This window comes from Pogona vitticeps, chromosome 1 (genome assembly GCF_051106095.1).
Source record: "Pogona vitticeps strain Pit_001003342236 chromosome 1, PviZW2.1, whole genome shotgun sequence".
NCBI classification, from domain to species: Eukaryota; Metazoa; Chordata; class Lepidosauria; order Squamata; family Agamidae; genus Pogona; species Pogona vitticeps.
The window spans coordinates 225127845-225152987 of NC_135783.1; the positions used below are offsets into that span (position 1 = coordinate 225127845).

General features: G+C 42.1%; 1 protein-coding gene across 1 annotated transcript in view; it reads left to right on the plus strand.

The window, feature by feature from the left end:
- The first annotated feature begins 3118 nt into the window (after positions 1-3118).
- MCM6 (minichromosome maintenance complex component 6) overlaps positions 3119-25143 on the plus strand; it is a 28305-nt gene continuing 6280 nt past the window's right edge. Inside the window, exons 1-13 of the mRNA XM_072984011.2 lie at positions 3119-3318; positions 5503-5649; positions 7328-7438; positions 7979-8228; positions 10033-10198; positions 10560-10705; positions 16963-17113; positions 18887-19028; positions 20831-20972; positions 21148-21255; positions 22726-22881; positions 23910-24038; positions 24966-25127. Coding sequence (XP_072840112.2) covers positions 3200-3318; positions 5503-5649; positions 7328-7438; positions 7979-8228; positions 10033-10198; positions 10560-10705; positions 16963-17113; positions 18887-19028; positions 20831-20972; positions 21148-21255; positions 22726-22881; positions 23910-24038; positions 24966-25127 — 1929 coding nt within the window. The 5' untranslated portion in view covers positions 3119-3199. The remainder of the gene's footprint in view (positions 3319-5502; positions 5650-7327; positions 7439-7978; positions 8229-10032; positions 10199-10559; positions 10706-16962; positions 17114-18886; positions 19029-20830; positions 20973-21147; positions 21256-22725; positions 22882-23909; positions 24039-24965; positions 25128-25143) is intronic.

A 25143-nucleotide genomic window follows, 5' to 3' on the forward strand; every position in this document is an offset into this window, starting at 1 on the left:
TGAAACTCAATCCAGACAAGACGGAAGTGCTGTTAGTGGGTGCTTCGCCAGACAGGCTGGAGGGCCAATTCCCTGCCCTGAATGGGGTTACACTCCCCCTAAGGGACAGGGTCCGCAGCCTGGGGGTGCTCCTGGACCCCAGTCTAACTTTGGAAGCCCAGGTGGACTCGGTGGCCAGAGGCGCCTTCCTTCAGCTGTGGAAATTATACCAGCTACGGCCCTACCTGGACGAGCGGAGTCTCATGACAGTTACACACGCACTGGTAACATCTCATATAGATTATTGCAATGCGCTCTACGTGGGGCTGCCTTTGAAGACGGTCCGGCGACTGCAACTGGTCCAGAATCGAGCTGCGCGGCTGGTGAGTGGTGGAGCTGCTAGAGATCACATCAAGTCGATTCTGTTCAATTTACATTGGTTACCAGTTGCTGCCCGGGCCCAATTCAAAGTGCTTGTTTTGACATATAAAGCCCTAAACGGCTTGGGCCCTGGATACTTGAAGGACCGCCTCCTTCCATATGAGCCTACCCGGCAGTTAAGATCTAGCCAGGGGGCCCTTTTGAAAGAGCCATCCCTCAAAGAGGTAAGAGGGATGGCTTGTAGACAAAGGGCCTTCTCGGCAGCTGCCCCCAGACTATGGAACGCCCTCCCAACTGAAATCCGTCTGGCGCCGACGTTGATGACATTTCGGCGCCAGGTCAAAACCTTCCTGTTCCAGAAGGCTTTTAATTGAAATAACAACTGTGGGTCCTGATGATGGCAATTTTAATTGTATTTTAATTGTATTTTAATCATTTTATTGTATTGAATTTTAATTATTGTAAGCCGCCCAGAGACCTCTGGGTAGAGTGGGCGGCATATAAATTAAATAAATAAATAATAAATAAATAAGAGGGTGAAACCAGCTACTACATCAGTAGTAGTAGTAGTCTACATCAAGACTTTCTGCAGTCGCTCTCCTTAAAGACATGCTTCTCCTGACTTCAAGAAATGTTTCTGCAGCAGTTCACAATATTAAGCAAATGTCATGCAACAGGCATTAAAGCTTGTAGGTTTGAGCAGAAGACTGCAGCCTCATATGCCATACATTTAGGACTGGAGGAAAGCCCTGCTGGATTACATGAAAAGCCTCTCTGAAACGGTATTCGACTCTTTTCCCATAGTGGCCATCCAGCTCCCTTAGAAGTCTGCAAGCAAGAAACAGGAGACAACAACATCCACCTCCTCTTCTCCCTGGGAGCTGAGCTGTTTGGGTTAATGGGGCAGAACCACACCGCAGGACTGGGTTCCCCCAGGCAACCCACTCCCACTTGTTTCACCAGAGGCAGAGTACTCACTTCCTGCTGCTTAACCTCCAGCCCTCCTGTTCTGTGTAGGTGGAAAAAAGGAAAATGGGTGAGGGGTGAGAAGATGAATCCGAGTGAACAACTTTCCAATTTTGAAACTGGATAAAAGGGAAGCAGCAGCAGGTGAACACCTTTCAAACTTGGAGGGGGGGTAGAGAATTATTTTTCATCTTCAGTGGGTTGTGGAAAGAATGAACAGGGTAGGACAAGGAATCATCTGCCTGCCTTAGTGTCTATGCCATGTCCCTGTGCATGTGTATGTTTAACTGGCTCTGCGCACCATTGGCTTTTGTACCTTCTCCCAACACTTATTGCAATGGGACTGAATTGCCATTGCCAGCGACTATTGAGAAGCAGGCAACATGTGGCATTAGAGCTGGAATGCAACCATCATGACTAGTGGTCATGGACAGGTGGCGCAAACATCCCCATTTCTGTAGGTACATGTTGTGTGCCGTGCAAGCTGAACTGATTTATAGCAACCCTAATAGGGTTTTCAAGGAAGGTGAAGTATTCAAGGAGTGGTTTCACCAGTTCCACTCCGCCAATGAGTTTCCACTGTATCACACACTTACTTGACATATATCATTCTTGGTGAATTCTACATAGCTAAATTCTGGTTAGACAGCACTCCAAAATTCCCGAGAACTACCAACTTTTCGAGAGACTCCAATCCTTCTATTTTGTGTACAGTACTTACTGATTTTGCTTTCAAATAATGGCTTTTTAATAATGTAAGCTGCCTTTGGTCCTTTTTAAAGAGAAAGGCAGGGTAAAAATATTTTAAATGAATACTTATTTACTAATTATGTAATGCGCGCTATTGACCATTGAGGGCGCATCCTATTATATTTTGCAGGCCCTTGCTTTTAGGCCTTTAAATGACTAGACGAGTTTCCCGTTTATTCTCTCCCTCCCACCTTTTCTGAAACACAAGCTGGCTTCGCGCCAGGGGAGGTGATCCGGGAAAGCACACCCCCCCCCCCGAAAGATGACAGTAGTTTAGAGCAGTTTGTCAGGTTTGCACAGACTAAGGACGGCTGCCTCTCGGGGAAACTATAGCTGGGATTATTTCTTCTTTCCCTTCAGGGAGCGCAGACCGGCGGTGCACTGTCCAAGGGCTTGCCACCCTTGTCCCGGTTCCCTCCTCTCCGCGTGGTAAGGGAAGGGGCCCAAGCCACATCCCGGGGCGGGGAGACAGGCCGGCCCCTAAGCTGAGGCTGCTGCCGCCTCCTCTCCCGCCATGCAGACAAACCCTAGACAGAGGCAGGCGCCAGGTCCAGGGGGAACCCAAAGGAGGCCCACAGGCGCCTTTCAGATTTAGTTCCACTCCTGTGGCCTCTGGCCTTCCGAGCCAGTCCCACTGAACTCAGCATTAGGTACTACGCTGAATACACGCCAAATTTTTCTCCTCAGAATAATGCGCGTTTCCATTTGTCATACTGAATGTCTGCGCGTAAACTGTGCGTAAACGGCACAGTTGAGTGCTGTATATTCTCCTGCCGTTTCTCCGTGCAAATTTCCAGAAAATTTATACGCTAATTAACAACCGCGGAAGCCCTGCACTTCTATTTTCAGTCCAGCTGCTTTTCAAGTTGAAGAGATTAAAGCCTCCGCCCCAAACCGGCCTTTTGACCTCCCGCCTCCTCTCTAAGCTTCCCGTTTCCTTCTCCTGACGTCACATTTGGCGCGAAAAATTGCCCGGGAAGACGCGGAAGGGGGCGGGGCACCCTGCCGTCGGAGGGTCCTGATTGGTCCGCGCAGCCACGCGGGAGCTCTAGTGGCGCGAATCTTTTGTCCTTTCCCGGACCGGAGCGGAGCGGCGGCGGAGAAAAAAAGGAAAAGGCTCCCAATGGATCTTGCCACGGCGGCGGCGGCGGAGGGCGGCTTGGCTGCGCCCAGTGCGCTCAAGCACATCCGCGATGAGGTGGCCGAGAAGTGCCAGAAGCTCTTCCAGGACTTTCTCGAAGAGTGAGTGGCCGCCGCGCGATAAGAGGACGCGTTGCGTTGTCTCCCTTGGCGCCCTTGTCTGACCAGGCTGAAATAACTTTAATCCGAAATACTTTCGCCTGTTAGTAAGCTCCGTTTAGCTTAGCGGGACACGGTTCTGAGTGTATGGGGTAGGGCAGCCTTGGGAAGTCTCGACCCTGCAACCAACTCCGGTAGCAATAACCCTACTACTAGTGGGACCTCGTCTTCCCGCTAAACCCAAAGCCACTCGTTGCAGAACGACAATGTCCCTGCAGTAAATCCCACTGGTGGGATTAGCATAGGGTTTTTTTTGTATATGAGAGTGTTTTTGGCTGGCATTTGGCGGGGAGATGGAGGGCTATGCTTTTACTGCTGTGGGTCTAGTTGCTAACCTCCAGCAGAGTAGACCTTATTGAATCAGTGTCATTTGCGTGTGTGTCGATTTACCATTCAGCATTCGATTCAGTGGGGCTCTCTTACTTGGGACTGGAATTGGATTTAGGCCATGTCTCTCAAACGTTACAGGTTTGGGCCCAGACACTTGTGGTAGTCCAACGATGAGTTAATTTCGTTCCTCCTTTAAACAGATAGGCACTTAATGCTGGGTGTGTGCTGTTATTGGATCTTGATCCCTTTTCTGGATTTATGGTAATCAGCAATGGTATTTTTCTGTACTCTTGATGTTTGTGGGGGGTGGGATCGGATTTGTTATTAATAGTATATGCCATTCAGTAAAGAAACTTCAGTGGCTTATAGTAAAAGCTTAAAAACAATAAATAGGAAAGAGCCATGTAAACTAAACTGTTCTGGCCAGAATCTTGTTATTACTGTACACTGGTTCCTGCAACTTTACATCATGCAAGTACTTTGGACTATTTAATTCACTGTCTTTTGCATGATTGGTTACATCAGATACTGTATATCTGATGACTGATTGTGCATCAGATGCTGAACCAGTTTCTGCATATTTTTGCACAGTTCAGCATTATGTCTGCACATACTGTATTTCAGTAGGATTCTGGCTGGGAAACTAGTCTAGGGTAACATTAAAAAACTTAACAGCAGTATCAAAGAAAACAGTACAAGATACTTTCTGTCTCCTGGAGGTTTGCTGTTTTGATATTGTAAACTTATTTTTGGCAAGGTGTGTTCTGACTTGTTTATTTCAACCCAAGTCCTTTATTGCAACTGAAAGTTTTTGAGGTTTAATTCTGAGCAAGCATGCATAAGTACTAGGCTGTACAGTTGCTATTCTGTGCACATACATTAAAGAGTAAAATCCTAGTGTACTTGCTGAAATGTCCAGGATGATTATAGAACTGAATTGTATCAATAGAAACTAATAATTGCACCAAAAAGAGGTTCTGAGTCTACTTGTGGGGAGCTGACTTCATTAGGTGCTTTCTGTTATGTCTGCAACATATACAAAAGGGTTAAACTGTCTGTCTCTCATTGTCAGATCAGTTAGAGGCATGCAGAATGACTTCTCTACTGTAGCTCCATAGATGTTGGGTGCTCCCAGATGTCTTCAAGGCTGTATCAGTGATGCGTTTATCATGACAGTCCTTTAATTCTTTGCAATCTTACTGCATACTATAATGTTGCCAGAATTAAAGTGGGACAAGGGAGAGGAAAAATAAAAACAAAAACACTGTGGTACTTTAAAAATGAACAGATCCATTACATTGTGACACTTTGGGACTCTAAATCCAATTCTTCAGACCCAGAAGTGCAAATTTATTGCCTCTGTATTTATAAATATCCTCTTGACCATGTGAGGGTGCAAATAACAGACAAAGTAAGTATGGGTCATGGTGGGTGGCTTTCAGAGACACGATAGTGCTGATAAGTCCCTTGTGCCACTGTACCTTGGTATCCAGAAAGTATACTTGTGTGGATTGCTCCAGGCTTATGTTGATGGAAGTACAGTATAAAAGTGATTGGAGGGCTGGTGGAATTTCTCCAGTGATTCTTTGCCATGAATCTGGGTGATGAAGCTATTGCCGATGAATTTCAAATAGAGGAGAGGTCTCTGGATATAAAAGCTGAGGGGGGGCATTGTCCCAGGTCATCCGTGAACGTATTTGCATTCTGTGGAGCCATACCTGCGCCACTCAACTAAAGTTGTATGCTGTCTTATATATACACAAACTCTTCCCTAAAATACTGTACTGATATTTTTAGATTCCAGAGCAGTGATGGAGAAGTTAAATACTTACGTGATGCAGAGGAGCTGATCCGTCCAGAGAGGAACACATTGATTGTAAGCTTTGAGGATCTGGAACAGTTTAATCAACAACTTGGTACTACAATCCAGGAAGAGTTTTATAGGTACGAATATTCTTTTTATTTAAAAAAATTATTTTCAATAACGGTAATGGTTGCGGTGTGGGTACAAGGGCATAAGGAGGGAATGGATTAGGGGTGAGATAAGAATAAAATTCCAGAGAGTGAAAGAATATTCTTACATCCACTTTCTTAGTTTTGTTAAAAGAGTAAATAAATAAACCATCTAACAATTAAATAAACACATAAATAAACCATCTAATGATTTTTCCAGATTGTCTATCTTTACAGCTCTCTCCATTCCTTTGAACCTTCTTATACTTCTGTTATCTATACTTTCTAGTCCATATTTCAGATCCTATTATAAAATTGTCCCCATTTTTAAATTCCTTTTTGAGATGCTCTTCCATTTAGTGTTTCAGTCAGTACAGTGGGGTCTTGACTTGAAAACTTAATCCGTATTGGAAGGCGGTTCTCAAATCAAAAAGTCTGTAAGTCAAGTCTCCATTGACCTACAGTGCATTGAAAACAGATTAATCCCATAACAGGCTGTTTTTGTTCCATTTTGGTTTTTTTCTGGTCTGTAAGTCAAATCTCAGTCTGCAAGTCAAACCTAAATTTTGTGGCCAGAGAAGTCTGTAACTCAAAAAGTCTGTAAGTCAAGCCATCTGTAAGTCAAGGGTCCACTGTACATCCATCTCCGCCACTTCCATTATCTTTTCGATCAGTTCCCCCAGAGACGGTACCTCCTCTTTCTTCCAATATTTTCCATATAGTATCCTTGCTGCCATAGTTACATGTACTATCAAACATCACTTTATCTACAATTTCAGTCATAACATTTAGAAAGAACAATTCTGATTCAAATGGTATCACATAAGATACATTTTTGTAACATTTCATGTATTGATCTCCAGTAACTTTTTGCTTCCCTACATGTCCACCATATATGATAAAAAGTACCCTCCTGCATTTCACATTTCCAGTGTTTGCTGGAGATATTGTTACGCATTTTAGACAGTTTCGTTGGAGTCATATGTCATATAGAACATCTTTTATATCTTTTCTGTAGCATTTACTGATTTTGTAAGTTTAATATTATTCTGCCAAATTTGTGCCCAGTATTCTAAATCAATATTATGACCAATATAGGTGCAAATATTCTAAGGGTTGTTCAGAGATTATTGATTGTTGTGTTACAACTAGAATTAATTATCCTGAGCTTTATTAGAAATATTTTTGGCAGTACTGAGGAATTTGTAAAGGTCTGATTAAGTAAACGAATTTGCAAGTGAATAAGCAGTACTGTAACTTCACCTGTCACATGGTTGGGAATATAGGCCATTTTCTCCCCAGTGGCTGTTTTTCAAATAGCCTAGTGGGACTGGCATAAAAGTCAGAATTGGGCACTTCCTGCAAGCAATGGCAATAAATAAAGAAGTGTGGAATGTTCTGAGAGGTGGTATTTCTGTGCCAGCTTTGAGTAATGCTTGCGATTACACTCCCTTAGTATTCAGATAAATGCAGAGTTAGTGGTAAAAGTTTTATTCAAGCTTATTACATAATATGATAATTTTTTTATTTTTCTGAAAGTTTAGTCTCAAACCTCTGTACAGAGAAAAAGATTTATAAAGCTGTTTTGAGGGGAAAGCCAAATAGATTTACCAGCTAGATTGGCAGCACTAAAATGATCTCTTATATAAAATATTATCTTGTATTTTAGAGTCTACCCTTTCCTGTGTCGAGCTGTGAAAACCTTCGCCAGAGACCATGGAAATGTTCCTCCAAACAAGGACTTCTATGTTGCTTTCCATGACTTGGCTACGAGACACAAGTAAGAGTGTTTAACATCGAGCTCCACCAAATTAAGTTGGGAGTGTAAAGACATAACCATACCGTTTAGCAAGAAAACACCTATCTGTTCCTCAGGGTACTTTGTTCACAGTTCAAAGGAATTTGTTTGGCACACTGGAACCTGATAATAGGCTGCCAGTACAGTGGTGCCCTGCTTAGCGATTGCCTCGTTTAACGATGTATTCGCTTAGCGATGAGGTTTCTGGAGCGATTTTGCACTCCGTTTAATGATGTTCCCCATGGGGAAAATTCGCATAGCGATGTTCGGGACCTTGCCTCACTTAGCGATGACAGTTTTAGGTCCCCTGTTTCGCTTAGTGATGTTCCGTTTTCGCTATTTTTAAAGTGTCTTAAAAGGTTCAAAAACGGCTTTAAATGCTTAGAATCGTTAGTGCACCTTCTAAAACGTGTGCAAACTTAATTTGGCTTTGTTCTGACTCTTCATTAATTTTTGGTGAATTTTTTTCTCCCCCATTGAAATGAAGGGCTCTTTAGCTGACTTTAACTGTTCTTTAAACAGAATTCGAGAAATGACATCAGCTCGGATTGGATCGCTTATCCGTATTAGTGGGCAAGTGGTCCGCACCCATCCTGTTCACCCAGAGCTTGTAAGTGGAACCTTCCTCTGTCTGGATTGCCAAACCGTGATAAAAGATGTGGAGCAGCAGTTCAAGTACACACAGCCCAACATCTGCAGAAACCCAGTCTGTGCCAATAGGAAACGATTCCTTTTAGACACCAACAAGTCCCGATTTGTGGACTTTCAAAAGGTAATTCAGCAATTGTTTTTTAAAACATTGTATTGGTTTTCCTGGTTGATAAACTAGTGTTCTATTATGGTTGTTGTTGTTGTTGTTGTTTTTCCAGTGTGGGCTGGTTTAGATGAATCACAGTTTGGCACTAAATGAACAGGATGTCCGTGAAGATTCTCAGTCGTACAGGTGTGGTTAGCAGGAAGTTGAGTCATGGCAACTGGACTTCTTGTTAGGTTGAAACATTTCGCTACTCATCCAAGCAGAGACTGAAGAAGCTGCTTGGATGAGTAGTAAAATGTTCCAATCTAACAAGAAAGAAGTCCAGTTGCCATGACTCATCTTCCCGATAAGTGAACAGGACTTTGAGAAAGTGTCTTCTCCCTTTCCTTCCTTGTTTCTGGCAAATCACTAGTTATTTTGCTATGAGTTGACATACTATGATTTGTACTTGTCATACAAACCAAGATTTTACTTCAGAATCAAAGTATGGTTTTCAAGCCTGGATTGCAGAGCAAACTCATTCTGATTAAGGAAGAATGGGAATCCACTTTGCACTGGAGAATATTCTGAGAAACATGTTTCTAGAGGTTTGACAGTGACAGCACAACTGGCTAGAGTGTCAGTGTAGGGTTGGAGAGAATGATCCTGGATAATTTTTGACCAGTCACTAACCTAAACAACTTATTGTTGGAATAAATATACACAAGAGAGATGTTTGAGCTTCTTGGGATTACTAGATGTAGTCAATCAGTTAAAGTAGCTCTGTGTCTCTATCATTGCAAAGATTCCTTACTGTAGTGCAAAATATAGACATTTCATCGTTTTTCTGAGAGCATGTATAAAACCATGCAAATTGAGAATCACAGTTTGGAGAGGTTATTTTGTTCGTATTGCAAGCCTGAGATTCTGAGAACTCTATGGTGAAGTCGCGTTTTGTTATGCATCTGGAAGGTGAACAGAATAACTTTTGGTTGCTTCTGACTGGCAATTAATAAAGATATCTTGAAAGATACTTGCCAGACTTCTATGCACTAACTGCCTCTTATGAAATTGATTCCCCTTAGTGAAAGCTTATGTTAAAACTTTAAAAAAAAAAGATGCTGCAAGACTTTGTATTGATTTTTATTGAGGTAGCTTTAAGAGTGACCCCTTGAAAGAAAGCATTTTGGCAGCCATTGCAGAATTCTGTCATTCATACCAGCATGTTGTATTGAGGCTTGAAGTTCTTTTGTTCTTGTAAGTGAAAGCCAAAAAGAGCTTTCAGTCACAAAAAAAATCGCAAAAAAAGACAAAAAACCACAGTCAGCCCCATCGCAATGCAAGGGGCTGAAGAACAAAGCAAAACACACACACACACACACACCACAGTCAGCCCCATCCAAAAACACCCCACAAACACAGCACAGAAACATAACCCCCCCCAACCCAAACCCATGCTGCAAAACAAAGTAAATATACAAGTACTTACGAGCAGAAAGCAGCACCAGGCAGTCCCAAGCCTCCTCCAACACACACTCTTAACAGTTGGGGTGAAAGAGCTACAAAGACGTTCTTCCCCAACCAACGGTTAGCCCTCTAATTTGAATTCTCCGCCTTTTTTCCTGCCTCTTTTGATTGCAATTGGAAGCTCCGGCCGCAAGTCGAAGCAAAATTTTGCGGCCGGAGCTGATCGCAACTCAAGATGGTCATATGTCAGGACGGTTGTAATTCGAGGCATTACTGTATTGTGTTTTTTCTCCCCATTCTACAAGTCTTTGTGCTCAAAGTTTAAAAGCCTTCGTGAATACATTTAAACATTCTGTTCTTTCTGTCTCACCAGGTTCGTATTCAAGAAACACAGGCTGAACTGCCCAGAGGGAGCATTCCTCGCAGCGTTGAGGTGGTCTTGCGTGCTGAAGCCGTAGAATCGGCTCAAGCTGGTGACAAATGTGACTTCACAGGGACCCTCATTGTTGTGCCTGATGTGGCTCAGCTGTCCACTCCAGGTTTGTTGATCATAGGTAGAGCACTGTGATGCTAGAGACAAAACATAAAGTGTGGAGAACCACTGGAACTCCACTACTGTAAAATGCAGTATCACATCAAAGTCTCTTTGTCTATGGGGTAGAAAGATCTCAGTATATCACAGAGAAGGCTGAGCTAAAACAGTTCTCTCTGTGATGGTAGTTTCTCCAGTGCAGCCAGCCTAAACATTAAAGCACATTATTCCCAACTGTGTTTTGAAGTGGCACGTTTGTAGGAGAGGTCCTACTGTTTCAGATGTGTACACGTGGAATTAGCGGGACACTCACTCAATAGGACTTGGATTTCTGGGTCTTATATTCATAGGTCTTTGGGGTTTTGCAGGTGTACATGCAGAAACTGGCTCCCGTGTAACTGGGAAAGAAGGTTATGAAACTGAAGGTATCAGAGGTCTTCGTGCACTTGGAGTCAGAGAGTTATCCTATAAACTGGTCTTCTTGGCATGTTACGTTGAACCAACAAACCCAAGGGTAAGGCTTAATAACAAAAATTGGTTTTACGTTCTTTTTGGAAGCTACCAATGAGTTTTAGTTATACCCACACCTTCCATACTGAATTCTGAAGCTCATGTGTATAATTTTCTTGGCAGAATCCTATTGTGGATTTACAGTGGCATAAGTGTAATTGTGTGAATTATAGTGGTGATGAAGAGTTGCCCCTTCCATTGTAAGTTGTGCAATGCAAGCAGCAATCCATTAATCCGGAAGAATGCCCTGCAGTTGTTCCTCTGCCCCTTCAAAGTCCAGCTTGTACTTCTGGGAATTCTCGGTCCTGCCTTGTAGGATTTTGAGCATAACCTTGCTAGCATGTAAAATGAGTGCAATTGTACGGTAGTTGGAGCATTCTTTGGCACTGCCCTTTGGGATTGGGATGTAGGGATTGGTATGTAGACTGATCTTTTCCAATTCTCTGGCCACTGCTGAGTTTTCCAAACTTGCTGGCATATTGAGTGTAGCACCTTAACAGCATCATCTTCTAAGATTTTAAATAGTTCAACTGGAATGCCATCACCTCCCCTGGCCTTGTTGTTAGCCAGGCTTTCTAAGGCCCACTTGACTTCGCTCTCCAGGATGTCTGGCTCAAGGTCAGCAACCACACTATCTGGGTTGTCCGGGACATCCAGATCTTTCTGGTATAATTCCTGTGTGTATTCTTGCCACCTCTTCTTGATGTCTTCTGCTTCTGTTAGGTCCCTCCCATTTTTGTCCTTTATCATGTCCATCTTTGCACAAAAGGTTCCTTTAACGTCTTCAATTTTCTTGAACAGATCTCTAGTTTTTCCCTTTCTATTATTTTCCTCTGTATCTTTGCACTGTTCATTTAAGAAGGCCCTCTTGTGTCTCCTTGCTATTCTTTGGAAATCTGCATTCAATTTTCCCTATCTCACTTGTATTTTGTTTCCCTTCTCTTCTCCACTATGTGTAAGGCCTCATTGGACAGCCACTTTGCTTTCTTGCATTTCCTTTTCTTTGGGATGGTTTTTGTTGCTGTCTCCTGTACAATGTTACGAGCCCCTGTTTGTGATGATCAGCTTGTTCTCTTGACAAAACTCTGTTAGCCTTTTCCCTGCTTCATTTTGAACTCCAAGGCCAAACTGACCTGTTGTTCCTTTTATCTCTTGACTCCCTACTATAGCATTCTACTCCCTTATACAGTGGTGCCTCGCTTAGCGATTGCCTCGTTTAGTAATGTATTCGCTTAGCGATGGGTTTTTTTGAGCAATTTTATGCTCCACTTAGCAATGTTTCCTATGGGGAAATTTCGCATAGCGATGTTCAGGACCTTGCCTCGCTTAGCGCTGACAGTTTAGGTCCCCCTGTTTCGCTTAACGATGTCCGTTTTTGCAACGGACAGTTCAGTGCATTCCAATGGGGGAGAAAAAAATTCACCAAAATTGGAGGCGGAGCTTGACTGCAGTGAAACCAGCAGCACCCGGTGAACAGCTTTGGGGAAAACTGGAACCGTCCGGCCTGCCTGTCCCTCCAAGAAGGGGGCGACGGAAGGGGGTGTCAGGAGAGGCACCCCCAAGCAGATGAGCCCAGAAGGGTAGAAGATTTGGCAGCAACCGGGTCTTTCCTCTGAAAATTCATCTACGCGCAGACCGGAGACGGGAGGCCATATCTTATGGCAGAAAGCTGTGGGAAAACTCCACCCCCAATTTCCCGAGGAAGGAGAACAGAAACAACAGCAAAGTAAGCCTCTGATTTATGAATAACCTCATCAATATTTTGAAGAAAATAAAATGAAAAATATTTGACCAAAAGGAGAGAGGGGAAGCGGCAAGCTAGCATACCAGCTTGTCTTTTTTTTTTCTTTCCTAAAGTGAACTCTGATAAATAGCAAGCTTATTGCAAGCTGGCCAAGGTCACTCAGATACATTGTGAGAAAAACTTTGTGTTTCTAGAAAAAATCCCAGAGGAAATACTACTCAAGAGGGACTGAAATCTTGTCAAAGCTGTGCAATCTGGACTTCCCTTACTAACTGAGTGGACTTTGAAAATAAAACCACATCTTTGGAGCAGGAGGCACAGGCTTTCAGGAATAAAAAATAAGCAAGGAATTATCAGCGTGGCGACACAGACGAAAGAGGGGGAGAAGGCAATCGAACGGGACTTTGAAAACAGAAGTGTTTTTGGTTTTGGAAGAAAGAATAAAGCCACGGGAAACGACAGTAAACTATTAATTGAGCAGCGACGAGCTCAGCAGAACAGGCGGAGGACCGAAGAAAATTAGATCTGGAGTTATTACAGGACTACGACGGTTTTTTTCTTTTTAGAAGAGACTGATTTCCTGTTTGCCGTTTACTTTGGACCCTCTCTTGGCTGGACTGTAGGTTCTGAGTATACTGTGATAATTTCTGGGCAAGGAGGGGGAGGACATACTTAGTGGGAATCTTGTCAGACAAAGAATGGATGGTTACCATGCGAATGGCAATACAGTAATAGGATTTCAGCAGATATATCAGAAACTTGGACAGTTAGAAGACCTGATGAAGGGGAAACCACTAGAGGCTAAACAGCAACTGAATGAAATTGAAACTCCAGAACAGTTTTTATTGAGAGAGATGCCAGGTAACATGGTTGGTAACATAGAGGGGATTGGAGGTTTCTACGTGGGATACCCAGTTACAATAGTCAGAAAAGGCGATGTTAAAAATCAGACTACTGTTTTGGATTTAACTTTAGCTCCCCAAGATTGGAAGAAAATAGAAGCACAGAAATGGGAAAAATGTACTGAGAAAATATGGGAAGTGCCAGAAATGGATAGCTTTCCAGATAGGCTGATAGGTCCAAGACAGAAAGAAAATCAAAGAGGGGATGTGTTCTATAATTGGCCTCGATTTTATTATAGAGTTGGAATAACTTAGACTTAAATTAAAACATGAATATAAGTGGATATATGGAGGATAGTCAAATAGAATTTTTTTTTTGTACTGGAAAATGAGTGGATCAGAGGCATACATACTTAATATGAATAGAGTGGATGATTATATACTCTGTGTTCTCCTACCCTCAAACCTTCTTTTCCATCCCTTGTATTCCCTTTTACCTTCTGTATTCCCTTCCCATTCCTAGTAGTTTGAAAATAAAAATAATCAAAACAAAAAAAAATTCACCAAAATTTAATGAAGATTCAGAACAAAGCCAAATTAGGTCTGCACAGGTTTTGCATGGTGCACTAACGATCCCAAGCATTTAAAACCGTTTTTGAACATTGTAAGACACTTTAAAAATAGTGAAAACGGACATCGCAAAACCATTGGAATGCATTGAATAGGCTTCAATGCATTCCAATGAGGGAAACATTGTATCGCTTAGCGATGTTTCCTATGGCGATTTTCGCTTAAGGACGGTAATCTGTTCCCATTGGAGCGGATTAACCGGTTTTCAATGCATTACTATGGGAAACGGTGTTTCGCTTAGCAATGTTTTCCCATAGCGATGGTTTTTTTGGGAACCAATTATCATCGTTAAGCGAGGCACCACTGTAATGAGAAGAACATTTTCTTTGGTGTCAGTTCTGGAAAGTTTTGTAAGTCTTCATAGAACTGGTCAATTTCTCTTTTTTTAATATTTTATTTTTAACAAAGGGTAACAGGAAGGAAAAAGGGATTGAGGTTAAAGGGAAGAGGAGAAACAATGACATACTAATATCCGTTCTATACATATTGCCATATCAACATTTCAAATTGCTCTTTTTGCTGTTTTCTGCCTTCCAGATTTAAGTTCTCATTCTAATGCATGTTCTTCAAGCGATGTCTAACGACTCAAGCCATTTGTAGAATAAGTCCCATATTTCAGTTGCCTTTTGTAAAGGACAGTCCTTCATGACTTCTGATAAAATGTCCACTTCCGCTGTTTCCTGTACCTTCTCTATAAGATCTTCTTGTTTCGGTACCATCGGACTTTTCCAAATTTTGGCATAAAGAATTCTAGCTGCAGTGACTATGTATATAACTATATAATTCTTTGCCTTATCTATTTTATCAGGTATCATACTCAATAAAAACAGTTCTGGGGTTAGTGGAACCTTACAAAGCAATATTTGTTGCAGCACAGCATGTACTCTTTTCCAATACTGTTTTGCTACTCCACATGACCACCACATATGGTAATAGCTTCCCACATGTGCTTCACATTTCCAGCACACATTTAACTGGTCAGTTTCAACCTCTTCAGCATGGTCTGCCTTGGATTTGTATTGAAATCATTCTCTCATTTTTGAGATTATATCCCATTACAGCTTTTCCCACTCTTTTGTTGACTATGAGAGCTACTCTATTCTATGGGATTCTTGCCCACAAAAGTAGATATGATAATCGTCTGAACTGAATTCGCCTATTCCTGTCCATTTTAGTTCACTGATGCCCAGGATGTCAATGTTTATTCTTGCCATCTCCTGTTTGACCACATCCAGCTTACCAAGATTCATAGATCTTACATTCCAGGTTCCTATGCAGTATTTTTCTTAGCAGCATCAGACTTTCCTTTCACTTCCAGGCACGTCCACAGCTGAGCATCCTTTCGGTGTTGGCCCAACCACTTCATTAGCTCCAGAGCTACTTGTCCTTGTCCTCCGCTCTTCCTCCGTAGCATGTTGGACGCCTTCCGACCTGAGGGGCTCATCTTCCAGTGTCATATCTTTTAGCCTTTTGTTTCTGTCCATGGAGTTTTCTTGGCAAAGATACTGGAGTGGTTTAGTCGGAACTCTCCACTATGTCCTGTCCATCTTGGGTGTCCCTGCACGGCATAGCCCATAGCTTCTCTGAGTTACTCAAGCTCCTTCGCCATGACAAGGCAGCAATCCATGAAGAGGGCAATTACATTTATGCTGGTGTAAATCCGCAACGGCGTTCTGGCTGCTTTTTCTTTAATGGAACCTGACATGTTTGTAGTGTGGATATTTGTTTCTCAGCTGAGGGAGCCATCTTTCATTTGGACCATTAGAATTCTGAACTGAAAACTCATTCCTTTTTGTTTTGTTGTTGTTATTGTTGCTTTGGATTTTTTGTTTGTTTGTTTGTTTTTCCCCCCCAGTTAAAGAAAGGCTGCCTTTCTCTCCCAAATATACTTTCTTCAGTAGTACTGTGTTTCAGCTCAGATGTGGCCAAGGAAAAGATAAAGTGAGCTTTCAGGGCCTCCTGCCCTTTTTTCTCTCCTACCGAAGACTGGTCATCTATATTTGTGGCCTGACTTTGGGCAGGACAGATGTAAACGCTGGCTGAAACCCTGTTGGCTAGAATAGTGTAATAAGTTGCAGTAGACTAAGCCCAATGACTCAGTGGGAATTTGGTAAGTCAACTCTTCCATAAGCTTCATTGATACAGGAGGGATACTATAGTTGCAGCTTACTTGAAGTAAGTTGCAACTGGATTAGGCCCACTAATTCAAAGCAGATTGTTGAGTGAACTTCTCCACTGATTAAGAAGTTCCAATTACTCAACAAGTCTCCTCTTAGTCAGTCAATCTACTCTAGTACAACATGCTACATCAAGCAACAAGATTTCCACCAACAATCTTGTAAGTTCTCCTTCCTATACTTTCCCTGCCTCATTTTTTACCTTGAAAGTTTTGCCATAACGGTATTTCCTTTTTTTTTTCTTTTTTTTTCTTTTTTAATGTGACTAAAGTATTCTACTTTTCTACATTTTGTGTGTTATGTGTTTTCTCTGTGACCCACTAAATTCTTAACATCCTTTGATAAATCTACAGTACATTTCAAGTGCCCATATCTTCATCTTATCCCTATTCTGATTTTCATTGTGTGGCTAGGATTTCACTGTTCCTTCAACCAAAAACAGGAAGGTTCATTTACTGTTCTAAGCAATGTAATGAAGTAAAGGAATGAACCAAGCTATTTTAGAGTAGAGGTGGAGGGTGACTTTTGTGGATGTTCACCTGTCTAAAAATGATCACAACAGGGAGAATTCTGGGCTAGAAATTTTTTACCTGAGAAGCTATATTTCATCTTGTTTGTGTGTGTGTTTTAATGAGGAAACATAGTTGTGTGTATAGACTGTATTGGTGCACTCAATTCTACTACTACCTCACATTTTTAATCAAATCTGAATTTATTCATTCTTGCAAGATTTGTCCTGTTGACTGCAGCAGAGGGAATAGTCTTCCTAAGTGACATATTTTATATGTTTCTCTCAAAATTTCCCTAAAGGTATTTCTAAGTTATTTTATAGTCTGTACAACTGTCCCTCCACTGTCTTCATTTCTAGTTTGGTGGCAAGGAACTCCGGGACGAGGAACAGACTGCAGAAAGCATTAAAAACCAGATGTCGGTAGAGGAGTGGGAAAAAGTATTTGAAATGAGCCAGGATAAAAATCTTTATCACAACCTTTGCACCAGCCTTTTTCCTACCATACATGGTAAGAGCTAGTAATGGATCCATACACCAGTGACTGGTATTATTTTGAGTAAGCTTTCAAATGAACTGAATGCTCTATCTAGTGTGAATCCGATACCATCTCTCTCCCTTTTTTAGTGCATCTGAACTGGAAGTACCAGAGCAGTTGTAGTTTTAGAAGAGGTAACCATATTAGTCTGGGCAAGCATATCAGGCAAAATCCAAAGAAACAAAACAGGACAAAAACACGTGGGCACCGTAAAGACTACTATATTTTAATGTGAGCTTTCACCGACAAGTCCCATTTAATCAGGAATTTCATTTTTTCCGTTTGTCTGACAAAGTCAACTTGTCCATGAAAGATCACATTAAAATGTAATAGTCTTTTAAAAGAATTAAAGTTAGTTTATAACATTTTTTGTGATGTTGTTAGACCCAGGAAGTAGGATTCTACTCCAGAGCTACATGCCTACTTTCTGGGGGTGAGGGTTCTAGGTAGATATATGTATTATAATTTGTGTGTACTTTTTTGGAAGATCCATTTTTGAACAGAACAGAATGTCACAGGATGTGGTGATGGCATCTGGCCTAGATGTCTTTAAAAGGGGATTGGACAGATTCCTGGAGGAAAAGTCCATCATGGGTTACAAGCCATGATCGGGATAATATAATCTCCAAGCTTAAAAGGAAGGTACCTCCAAATGCCAGGTGCAGGGGAGGGGTATCAGGAGACAGGTATCTAGCTGTCTCATGGGTTCCCAGAGGCATCTGGTGGGGCCACTGTGAGATACAAGAAGTTGGACTAGGTGGGCCCTTGGCCTGATCCAGCAGGGCTCTTCTTATGTTTTAATGTTATTGCAAAAATTCTTTTATACAATATGGATTATTTTTCTGTTATTTGTATCTAATAACCTCTGCACCCCAGAATAAACAGTTAATTCACAGATCATTCAAAATAGGTCATTTCTGTTGGCCCTACTGTTAACCATCTTTGAGTATAAGCAGTTACACGTGAATTGTTTTGAAATATAATCTCTGACTTAGTATGTTTTTAGACATAACGAGTTGCAAGCAGAGCTCCTGTGAGCAAAACTGTTCACAGCATTCATGTCACTTAAGGGTGTATGCATGGAAAGGCTGTCATTTCCTTCTTTTTCCCCCTCACTGGCCATGAACCCTGGAAAGATGCTCAGGGTGATCTTCCATAACAGTGTGGGAAGCAGTACACATGACTAGAAAAGGATTGGTGAAAATCTCCTTTTCTTTGCTGATTTCAGTCCCTGAATTAGTGGAAAGGGACTGACTTGTTTGCACAATCTGGATCCAGCCTAATGCCCATGGTTTAATTTCAGTGACGTTCTGGAGATAGATGATGATTAGGGGTCCTTAGACTGGAAGGAAGACAGGAAACAAAATTAAATAACTGTTATTCTGCAGGCCTTTCTGTGGACATACGTAGGGTTGATACAGTTCAATTAGGGCAGTAGTTCTCAAACATTATGGCCTCGCGGCTCCCTTCATTCTCTGGCTCCCCTTGCTTGGAGTGGCCATTGGGGCTCTCCCTCCCTCCAGGAGCAGGATCTTGACTCCCTCCCAGCCATCCTGTCTCCACCCCATCCACCATGAATATCTCTGAGGGTCCATCTCCTTCCAGGTCCTGACACAGGAAACTATTTTCAGGTTAGGTCTTATTTTCGGGGAAATGGTATTTCTCCTCATTTTATTTGTAGAATTTGCTCTAAATGGAAGCATTTCTGAAAGTTCTTATATGTTACTGTGACTTCCTGTCGTGCAGGTAATGATGAAGTAAAGCGAGGGATTCTGCTTATGCTGTTTGGTGGTGTTCCTAAGACAACAGCAGAAGGCACTTCTTTGCGTGGTGACATCAATGTTTGCATTGTTGGAGATCCAAGTACTGCCAAGAGTCAGTTTCTTAAGTAAGTTTTAGAAGCGGTCATACGGGCAGAGTATTAACCCATCTTTTCCAGTTTTGTCCACACTGGCTAGCAACAGAGTCAGTGTCTTCAAAGTTTAGGTAGGGTTATTTCTTGTTTCTACCAGGAAATGCCAGAATCGAACCTGCCACTTCCCATATGCAGAACTTGTGCTTTGCTACTGAGCTATGGGCTCCCTCTTGTGTGGTCCTCCTGTACATTTAAGTCAGATTTGCACAGTTAATGCTGTAGTCACCATAACCGTGTGCATATGGGTGCTAATTCAAGTGGAAAATGAAGTAGCTTCTGCGTATTTAAAGTTTGCCCAGTCCAGAATTGGTTTATAGAGGCAAGGCAAAGCAAAGTGTGCTGCTTCTGTACTGCCCATAGTGCTTAAAGCCCTTTCCGGGCAGTTTACAATTTAATTATGCAGGCTATACATTGTGCCTCCCACCCCACCCCAGTAAGCTGGGTACTCAGTTTACCAACCTTAGGAGGATGGAAAGCTGAGTGAACCTCAAGTGGGCTACCTAGGATTGAACCGGGATTATGAGCATCATTTTGGCTGCAATACTGTAGTTTAACCACTGTGTTGTGAGGCTCTTCAAATGCATCACTTCATTGAGGGAAAGTCACTGGGTTTTTTATATACTCATAAAAGATGGCATGTAGAGTTTCACAGTGATATCCCAGAGTAGTTGGAACTGCCTTAAGCTTGTTGTTGCCTGATACCTCTTGAACTGATTGTTAGATGAATTGTAGAAGGATAAAGGAGTGAGTTTTGTTTTTGTTTAACAGATACAGTATTGGTAACAAATGAGCTGCTGCATCTGTGTGGTTAATAGTGGGTGGTGGTCACAATGGTCCCTCCACCCACATGGAAAGAAACAAGACATGTTCTGAGAAATGGGAAACATGTATCTCTTGGAGTTGTTTCTAAAGCATGTATGTTAACTAATTGGATTGTGTACATCCGTCAAACTAAAATACACGTCCTGCCCTCAGGTGTACAATCCAAATTAACAAGTGTGAAAAGAGGGGGGAAATGGGGTTTGGTAGATATTTTGAGGAAATGTGTGTTAGGAGGCATTTATTAATTAATTACATCTGTATCCCAGATTTCGTTCAGCAAGCTCAAGGCAACATTTATGTCTGCCTTCTCTGCTGTATCCTCACAAGAGTCCTGTGAGGTACTGTATCAGACTAAGAGAGTTGGTTAGCCCCAAGCCTCCTAATGAATTTCATGGCTTACTAGGGATTTGAATCCAAGTCTCCCCAGTCCATGTCCAACACTCTGAGCACAACAACAGCTCCAGGTGGGGTCTGGCTCATCCTTTCATCCTGGCAAGGAAGGGTGAAACGGTCTGCTCGCTCTTGGGCCTCTGAAGTAGTGATGTGAAAAAGAGGGATGCCAACTCCTTACAGTGTTCCCGGAGGGGGAACAGGAGAGCAGAGGTTGCCTCAGTCATTGGCTATTTGGGTCTTCCTTAGTCTTGTGGGAAAGTTGGTCCCTGCTGGTCGCTACCCTTCTTGGAAATTGTTACAGGCTACTTGCCTCATACATAGTATAAGTGATGTGTGGCTTTAAATGCCAGTCTCTGCAGAAGTCCTTGTCTGGTGACTGAAAGGCCGTTTTACCTCCCTTCCAGCAGTAGCATGTCACGTGTGGTGGTTCAGAGCTCTTGCAGAACTGTTGTACTTTGAGTCATTTTAAGCTCTTCTTGCTATGTTGTTGTTGCTGATGATGTTGCTTTGCAAACATTGTGTTGTGAATTGTGGAGTCACTTTATCAACTGACCCCACAGGCATGTGGAGGAATTCAGCCCCCGAGCCGTGTACACCAGTGGAAAAGCCTCCAGTGCCGCTGGCTTAACCGCTGCGGTTGTGAAAGACGAAGAGTCCTATGAATTCGTCATTGAAGCGGGTGCCCTCATGTTGGCAGACAATGTAAGTTCTCTTCCTTAGGGGCACATCAGACTCCAAAACAGGAGGACCAGGGGCTTTGGAGTTTTATTATTATTATTATTATTATTATTATTATTATTATTATTATTATTATTATTATTATTATTATTATTATTATTATTGAGAATTGATGGGTCTTGCATCTGTTCTGCTTCAGGGAGTTTGTTGCATTGATGAATTTGACAAAATGGACTTGAGGGATCAAGTCGCCATTCACGAAGCAATGGAACAGCAAACTATATCCATTACTAAAGCAGGAGTTAAGGTAAACGATTGCAGTGCTTGGACTTGCGGTTGTGACAGTCTATTGAATGGACATGTATTGTACATAGGAAAGGTTCTTGTGCTTCTTCACTAACCATTTTGGCTAGATCTTTCTGCCATTTTCTTATTATCTTGATCACTTTTATTCCATCCATGAAACTAAGGAACCTTTCTTATGACCATTTCTAGAAAAGAACGAGTCTTCTATCTTTTGCGCAACAAAGCTTTTACTCTCTAAAATTCTAGATGAAAACAAATATCTAACCATTTGTGATAGAACTGAATAGTTCTGCAAGCCACATTTATTTTATGAATTTATTAAGGACCCTAGACACATTGGCCGCACCCCTGTGTGTTCTCATTTTAGAGGACACTTTACACTCAGTGCATGTATAGATGGTGCAAGTGTGGTTTCTGGCAAGCGTGTCTGCACACACAGTGAAGATAAATAACCTCAGTAAAACAAGTAGTTAAAGCACCTGCAAGCTGGAGACAGGATTATGGAATTAAATATCTTGAAGAAACACAGCCCCATAAAGCAGGGGTGGACCAAAGGTGCACTTATGGATATTACTGGATTGCAGTTCTCAGAATTTCTCACTACTGCTGGCTAAGACTGGAGGGCAGGGGGAGTGGACTTGCATTTCAACAACACAGGGAGTGCTGTAGCCAAATGAAAATTAGATTATAAAATGGTTGAAATCCAGTTGTTAAGAAAATTCGTAACTTTCATCCATTACTAGCAAATAAAAGGCTTCTCATTGCAGTCCTTAGATGCATGCACCAAACCAGCATGTATATATTTCTTGGAGGATTATGAGGGCGACCCTTTCATTTTCCAGCTGCAAATGAACTGAAAGTTAGCTGAAATTTTCTTAGCAACACAATTTCAGCCAGTATGCTATTCCTCACCTACAAAATATGTGCCATTGTAAGTATTAGAGGAAAAGAGTATAGTTTCAGGGCTCGTTTTGCTATACAGTGGTGCCTCGCATTACAACATTAATTCGTTCCAGCAAAATCGCTGTAGAACGAAAACGTAATGCGAAAATAAAAAGCCCATTGAAACGCATTGAAACCCCTTCAATGTATTCCAATGGGCTGGAAACTCACCGTCCAGCGAAGATCCTCTATAGGGCGGCCATTTTCAGTGCCTGTGCAGCGAGGAATCCATCCCAGAAAACAGCGGGGAGCCATTTTATTTACCCGGCAGCCATTTTGAAACCGCCGATCAGCTGTTCTAAAATCGTCGTTTTGCGAAGAATCATCGCAAAGCATAAAACCCCTATTCAGACCATCGTTTTGCAATTGCAAAAACGATTGCAAAAACGTCATCGTAATGCGGGGCAATCGTAAAGCGGGGCACGACTGTACCTTGTTTTTGTTATATTGCTTTGTGTGATCAACAGAGAGAACAGTATCTTTTCCACTCACTTGTCTCCATTTAACTTGTTGACATCCTTATTGACAGGCTACTTTGAATGCCAGAACTTCTATTTTGGCGGCAGCTAACCCAGTTGGTGGACGTTATGACAGAGCAAAGTCCTTGAAGCAGAATATAAACCTGTCAGCCCCCATCATGTCTAGATTTGATCTGTTCTTCATTCTTGTGGATGAATGTAATGAGGTAAAACATAATCTGTAAATCTTTGAGATACATTGTAGATTCCACAACATGGAACCTGTTTTAAAATTATACAGTATGTGGGTTCTACTTTTTATCTTTTGATTTTGACCTGTAGACCGTATTTTGTGTTTTGTTAGTTGTTATTCTGTGTACTTTAGTCATGCTATTTTTAAAGGCATTTTCTATTCACCAACATAGTACATACTAACTGAGGTGATGCCAACCCTTGAGTCCCATATTTATATAAATGAGTTAGGGCAGGGGTCCCCAACCCCCAGTCCGTGGCACGGTGCCAGTCCATGGGCTTTCCAGGGCTGGCTGCAGATACATCTCCCACGCCCCGTTCACGCATGGTGGATGTGGTGCTCGCATGCACAGGTGCGTGAGCATGTTGCAGATGGGCATGGTGTGTTTGCGGGTGGATGTGGCACGTGCGTGAGAATGTGCCATGCCCACCCACAAGCACAGGGGGTGCCCCTCCCCCCACACCTACTCCAGCCCCCCAACCGGTCCACAGTTCCAAAAAGGTTGGGGACCATTTTAAAATTGCCTTCAGTGGCCAGCATAATGGCATGTGCAGTGGTTTGGATCAAAAGATGAGTTAACTTAAGGAAGCTGTAGAAGGAAAGAAGTAGAGAACTGCTGAGGTGGAGTGAATTTTGCAGAATTAAAAAATTTAGGGAAATCCCACAGAATACACACACACAGAGAGACAGTTGTAGTATACTTGGGCTGGGCCATTTATAAAAAGAAACTTTTTTTAAAAGGGCAAGCTTCAGATTAGAAAGGAATGTGTGACCAAGCGAAATGAAAAACAGGAGGTTGATGAGAGACATAGATCTGGAAAACTGGACGGAAAATCTTATTTAGTTCCTGTTCATACTGGAATAAGGGGCAACGTCTGATGGAGAAAAAAATGGGAATCGGATACATACAATTGAACAAACAACCTGTCTGAACATGCTGATTGTTAATCTCTTGTTAATGGTGGGAGAAGTGTGTTCTGACCTAGCCTCTCCTCCTCTCAGGTTACAGATTATGCCATTGCTAGACGCATCGTGGATCTTCATTCTAGGATCGATGATTCGATTGATCGTATTTATACATTAGATGATATCCGAAGATACCTTCTTTTTGCCAGGCAGTTTAAACCAAAGGTAATTGAAAATATTTAGAAGTACTCAAAATATTTAGAAGTGTGCCACAGATGATTACTTGATCTGTGGCATAGCTGCTTTTACAGCTTCAGACTGTGTCTCACGTATTACCATGCTGTGTTAAGTGTGCCCCCTTTTCTTTTCAGTTTCTGTATTAACGTCATTGGGCAAGAAATGAAATACAATGGTACCTCGCTTAGCAACGTTAATTCATGCAGGAAAAAACGTTGCTAAGTGATTTCATCGCTAAACGGATTTAAAAAGCCCATAGAAACGCATTTAAACGCCATTAATGCATTCCTATGGGCTTAAAAACTAACCTTAAGTGAAAATCCTCTATGGGGCGGCCATTTTCGGTGCCTCTAAAGCGAGGCAACACAGCGGGAAGCCATTTTGAAACCGCTGATCAGCTGGCCGAAAATGGGCGCTTTGCGATGATCGCTTCCCCGCGATCATCGCAAAGCGAATTTTCCCCATAGGGACCATCGCTAAGCGATCACTTTTGCAATCGCTTAAACCCCATCGCTAAGCGATTTCGTCGCTCAACGGAGCGATTGCTAAGCGAGGCATCACTGTACTGTATATATTTTGTTGTTGCTGTTGATACATTATGATCTATGGTTTTAAGCAATTAAGCTTGTTCTGTTCTGTGTTAATTGTAGTGTAATGCTAGTGCTATCTATATCCTTTGCACTGATAACATTTGGGTTTACCTGAAGATCAATGTTTCTGTTGTTTAATGTACCACCTCTATCCTCCTGAGTACTTTGAATGGAGAGATAAAATGAGGAGGAGGATGATACTGAATCTATATCCAGTGGTTAGTCTATTTTGCTGTGAACAACTGATTTCAAATGCATGTAAATGAGAAGCCCTGTACAATTCCACTGTTGCTCACAATGTTTCCCCCCTCCTTTCTTCCAACAGATTTCTAAAGAGTCAGAAGATTTTATAGTTGAGCAGTACAAGCGCCTGCGTCAGAGGGATGGCTCTGGCGTTACCAAATCATCTTGGAGAATCACAGTGCGACAACTGGAGAGCATGATTCGCCTGTCGGAAGCAATGGCACGGATGCATTGCTCTGATGAGGTAACTGCACCCAGCG